General features: G+C 39.1%; 1 protein-coding gene across 1 annotated transcript in view; it reads left to right on the forward strand.

Moving 5' to 3' along the window:
• Positions 1-3,260, forward strand: part of SYN2 (synapsin II) — a 197,251-nt gene extending 193,991 nt beyond the window's left edge. Inside the window, exon 13 of the mRNA XM_055708850.1 lies at positions 2,167-3,260. Coding sequence (XP_055564825.1) covers positions 2,167-2,302 — 136 coding nt within the window. The 3' untranslated portion in view covers positions 2,303-3,260. The remainder of the gene's footprint in view (positions 1-2,166) is intronic.
• Positions 3,261-6,049: the final 2,789 nt, after the last annotated feature.

Here is a 6,049-nt window from a genome sequence, read left to right on the forward strand (position 1 = left end):
TCAGGAGCGGTCCGGATGGGCACGCTGGCGAGGGGCTGCCAGGCTGTGTCTGTGGTCGCGTTCGCTCGTGGTTGTGTGCTGCTGCGGACTGCACAGCACCCGCAATTCACGCGGGCCCTTTCCAGGGAAGCCTGCAGGGTGTGCACAGAACACTGTAGTTACCTCGCTACTGGAAGATTCCATGGTGCACAGCGTGATGTTGCTGTAGCGAGCCAGCTGTGCGCTGCAGGAAAGCCTGTGGCAAGGATCTGTGGCTATATCCCCTCTCACAGCCCAGACCCTGCGAACAGAACTCATGGGGAAGGGATTAGCCAGGACTTGCTGGTTTTCAGCCCAGCGATCCTGACACACACTACTGCCGCTAGAGTCACAGACACATTTCTTCTTACTTTGGCAAGTACAAAGACTGGCGTTAGTCTTTGTTTTACCCACGTGACACAGATCCCCTTTTCCCAGCCACTCGCATGGTAATACTGGTGTGCACTGGTTCCGAGTCGTCACCTGAGCACAGTTCAGTGGAGAAGATGTGTTAGGGGACGGTATGCGAAGGTGACAGTATTTTCGTTTCCTTCCTAGGAGAGTGTATTTCTGTTTTCTGTTTTAGAATAATAAAACTTAAATTAATTCATCCATTATTTAAGTATAATATAAGCTTATACTTATTATATGTATTACACTTTAATATAAGAGAGCAGGGAGGTCGATTTTCTTAAGCAAGATGGAAGCTAGTTTATCCTTTGAAATGTAACTTGTGAACGTCTGACATTTAAGAACCACCACATGCTGTTTGCCAGCTTTCTCCCTCTCCTTTAGTTCCTTGTTCAATTCTAGATTCTTTTTTCTGTTCTTCAAATGGAAGAGAATAGTCTCTATTTAAAATAAAATAAAATAAAAAAGGAAAAATTAAAGGTTTTAAGATGCAAGCCACAATAGGAGTAGTTTTTCTAACTTTCAAGCAGCAGTTTTAGGTCCGCACCAAGACTCAGATCTCCTGCCTGTAGGATTAACTCTATCTATTTGCATGTGTATGCTTTGTATTCACCCACATGCTGTTGCCTAACCTGTATGTACATGTTATTAATCTGTGAATAAATATTTAATTAGGCTACTTATTGTGTTACTAATCAAGTCAAGTGCTGCTTCCCACCCTCCCTCTTTCAGTGAGTACAAACAAACATTTATCAGTCTATTCTCATTAGCACAACTATAATTTATGAAAAACCTAAAATGCCTGTAGCACTGTTTGCTGTACATTATTAGTTTAGAGGTGGCGAAGCTGCAAACCATGACGAGTACAAGACAATCTGAATAAGAAAAGTTTTGCAGTTTTACTATAGCCAAAATTGAAATCCTATTGTACTGAGATCAGTTAACTAGTTTTACTAATGCATGGATATCTTTGTAAAAAGGTTATAAATCATTCATGCTTTCCACTTAAATTCAAGCCTACTTTCCAAATATTATTTTATCTGGCAAGTCATGAGTTAAAGTTTTAAACTTCAGATATTTTTCTTCATGTGTGTTGTTTTATTCATGCTTACAGAAGTTTAGACCATAGTTACACGATAGTACTAAAAACGAAGCAGCATTCCTAGACTTACCTGCTTATAGAAAGAAAAATTATATCTGATTTGGGTATTTTTTTAAAGTTATAAAGTGTCATTAAGCCTCCATTAAGGACCAAATATCTGAGAGAGAGCATGCACATTACAACTTCAGGATTAATTCTTCAAACTCTAGCCAATATACCTAATTTTTCTTTGTGTGTAACTGTTTGCAGCCTTAATGAACACAATTGTTAATCATCCTGTGTTGGGTAGTTATTTGGATTTAGCAGGGAGGCCCACTTTTTCCTCAAGTTCTAATTTACATCATCCAATTTACTGGAATACAATGTTTCAGATCTGTAAAAAAAGCAGGGTATTCTCTAAAGAAAAGATTATCTTCTCAGAGGAAAGGATAGAAGGAATGTGCTTCATTGCAGCGGCTCTGTATGCTGCAGCTAACTATATTGCTTGTGCTGAATGTCCATTTTGTTCACATGCAAACTGCCTACATCTCGTGGGAATTTATCCTTTTCTTGTCATTTATACAACTTATATGTAGATGGAAGCCGGTAGAAAATACGACCATACAAAACATGTTGCATTTTTTTTTGTCTTGCAGCAAGTCGCAGTCTTTGACAAATGCCTTCAGTTTCACAGAATCGTCCTTCTTCCGATCGTCTGTGAATGAAGATGAAGCAAAAGCCGAAACCATTCGAAACTTGAGGAAATCCTTTGCTAGTCTTTTTTCTGATTAGCCAGCTTCATCTAAACGCACCTAGCATATAGTCTAAAAACTACGTGAATGTTACATAGGTTTTGTTTTCCCTGTGACAGTACCCTTCTCTACTGTGCTAACTGTTGTATCAAGCAATATGTTAAACTTAAAAGAAAAAAAAAAAAAAAAAAAAAGAGAGAGAGAAGAAGGACTTTGATGAGGTACCATTCAGGAATATGTATAAAAATCTATAAAGAAGGAAGGGTTCTATTACTAACACAGAATGCAGAATTCTAAGGTCCTTATCCATTGTAATATTGTGGCCTTACTGTGACTGAACTATATACTCCTATTTGAGACTCCTTTGTAGAATTGTGTTAATAAAGCATTGAGTAATGGGTTTCTCCTTGCTTTACCCATTTCCAATGCATTGCAATGCATGTGTATTTTGTGTGTAAATGTTTTGTACTGCAAAAGTATAGTCTTGACTTGTTCTTGCCTCCCAAACTTAGGAGGCAATTCACACTGACATTCTTGTCAAGCCACAGAAATAATGTGAGAAATTGAAGCAGTTTCTTCCTCCTTATACAATCTTCTCATCAGCTGGTTGTAGACTTCTGATGTATTTCTGAGAGCTATCAGTACACTAACTTAATGTCATAAATAGAGTGTATATGTACTACTGTATCTCCATATGTCTATTTAAATTTATTTCCAAATTGTAACCATAATGGGGTTTAGTTGCAAAGAATATGCATGATGTTACCCTTATTTTTGTGAACACCTTCTAATAAATGTAAAGTCCCATGCCTGATTTAAAAAAAGTCTTCTACAAAGCTTGTTTTGACATCAATATATGTTGTCTATTTTGACTGAAATCAAAAGGGTACCTTTATGATTATAAAATATTTGGACACAAAACACAAATGGAAGTAAATAAACTATCACAAATCATTCCCTTTTTGAATCATAAACAATTTATAAATTTTAGGAATCACATGTACATTTTCTAAGAAATTACGTGTTTTAAAAATATTTCTCTAATTTGAGAAACACTTGATCCCAGACTTTAGGGTAATAGCAGCATATTTTTTTTTTAATTATATAAACCAAACTGAAGTTCATTAGTTCATTAGTAATCTAGACTATCCACTTCCAAATGATTATCATGTCATTCTGCCTATAATGAATTACATGCAGCAGTATTCCTTGCCAGGAAACAGTGCTAACAGGGGAATCAAGAAAAAATAACTGTAATATTAGCATGTCTGAGGGAGAAAATGAGCAACACAAAGTTAACTTAGAAACCCGATGGGATTTGTAATGGGTTTGTAGAGACATATCCATTTGCCTTAGAAATTTTACCTCTTGTAGATCTGCTGGTTTATGAAGTCTGGGTAAATCACAATCACCGTTTGATGACATCAGTCCTTTCAGCAGTTTTGGATTCCTTTGGGTGAAGAGCCTGGCTTGGGCCAGGAGCTTGGCAATAAAATATGGAAACTTTAATCTCCAGTGATGTCAGAATGTAGTGCGTACATTAGCATCGGATAGCTCTCTGTTTGTCAACACGGTCGAAGCTGATGATCTTAGCACACATATTTCCTGAAAAGCAGGCATGTCCAAATCACTCACAGCAACACAACTGACAGCCTTTCTGGATGGACAATAAGGACTGACTCAGCAGCAGGGTTGAACAATCGTGCCTCGAACAAGGCTTCTCTCCAGGTTGAGACCTGGTTGGAGCAGCCTGGGCTGGTGGAAGGTGGCCCTGCCCGTGGTGGGGGGGTGGAATTAGGTGATCTTTAAGGTCCCTTGCAACCCAAACCAGCCTATGAATCTATGAAGACTGAAATAAATTGATGGGTAAGTTTGCACTGCAACGTTACAAATCTTAAATACATAGTCCTGCCTTCTATAAGGTGGGAACTCAGCCCCTGTGTTGGGCCTGTAGCCCTCAGCCCACAGAGAAGTCCCTTACTGAAGGAATGACAATTCTTTTTCAGGAGTATTCTGTGTACAGAGGCCTGTGGTTCAGACAACGAATTCTGTGGCAAAACAGAATGCTTTGACTCTCAGTCGTTTTCATTAGTTCATAAATATCAGCTATACTTTGATTTTTTTACGTTCTGTCCCCCTCCTGCCCCCCACTGGGGTGGAACACCCTTCTTCACCGGCCTGCAATAACAACCTTGAGCGCTTACCAAGCCTTTCATGTCTGAGAAGCACTTTACTTTTAGATTAGAAAGATTAATCAAAGTTGCTAACGCAAATTAATTACTGCTACAGAGAAAGCATAGTAATTATGCATAGTTTGGCATGGTTCATGATTAGTACATGCCTAGTTTCAGCAATATTTAGCACAATATGAATTACAGGTAGTTCATTAGTCCAGGCCCCAGATTTCGACTTGAGGCAAAGTTTCTCGCTCGTATAAAATTCCCTCCCACCTCTTCCTGGGAGAAAACGGGTTTCACTACAGTCTTTGTTTTACCATCTGGTACAAAAAAAAAAAAAAAAAAAAAAAAGAAAAGAAAAAAGAGAGCAAGATGATGCAATCAAATCTGCATGGTGTATCCTCCCACACAATGTACATAACACATTGCCTCTCCACAATGCCAAAACTTCTTTATACCTCCGAGCGTGCTAAAGCGCGTCGCGCGCAAGCTGATGCATGCTTATGATCCTCATGCAGTGTTTCATGGTTAAGACATTTTTGAGCAATCTATAACCCATCTCCAAACTACTAATCAGAAAAAATGAGTTTTTTTAAAAAGTCTATTCAAACATTGATTGTCCTTTTGTCTTCCTTCATTAAATGGCTTGTGCTTGGAATTCCCATGCAAGCTCTAAATACCCAGTTACCCAATACAATGCTATCTACCGTTGCTTGAATGGTAACACAGACCTAATTAGTGTCTGTGATTGTTCATCTTTATGAACATTTGCCTAGGAACATAAGGTCTGTACTTCATTTCCACCTTTTCCATGCAGACGCAGCTTACGATGCGTTTCTATGCATGACACTTCATCTCTTTTTTTTTTTTTTGTCTTTCATTTATAAACCAGGATAATATCCAATCTACAGGAGCTACTAATCAAGTTTAGTCTTCAGATTGAGATGGAGCGATTTTCTGGCCATTAGGCCCAAAGCCAATTCAAAACACTGAAGCAGATTTCGAGAGATTGTAATTATGGACAAGGTGACTAATGTAGCTTTGAAACAACCACTAAGTCTCCAGTAAAAATTAGTCAAAATAGTGCTAAGGTACTTTGTAAATATTGTGTGTACTTTGTATACTTCCTACTCCACAAGAACCGAGCCACTTTTCTGAGCCAATGTTGTCTCAATGAACAGCTCACACACAATAAAGCTCCTATTTACAAAATTTAAAAAAGTTAGGGCTTATTGTCTGTGCGTTGACATGGCTCTTGCCAGTATTTGGTTGAACACTACAAACAGATTTCCTAGCCAGCTGTCCATCAACAGCAGCTTCCAGTGAGGTGGAGGAGGATGCAGGTGGCTGAATAAGTCCAACACAGTTAGCGCCGCTTGTAGATCTCCTATCGCAATGCCTATCTCGATGACCAAGACAGCCGCACAGGGGTTGGCAGGTACGATACAGGATCTGTGGGAGACCCGGGCTGTACCGAAATGTCAGCTGGAGGCTAGGCAGGATGTACAAAGGTGACCTAAAATGGTTGCCAGTGTTTGGGACTGAGTTTCCTTTCCTGTCTGGACACTCGGCTATCTTATCCTCTGTAACCATTCTGGCATGGAGTAAGA

This window comes from Falco cherrug, chromosome 4, assembly GCF_023634085.1.
Source record: "Falco cherrug isolate bFalChe1 chromosome 4, bFalChe1.pri, whole genome shotgun sequence".
In the NCBI taxonomy this organism is placed as follows: domain Eukaryota; kingdom Metazoa; phylum Chordata; class Aves; order Falconiformes; family Falconidae; genus Falco; species Falco cherrug.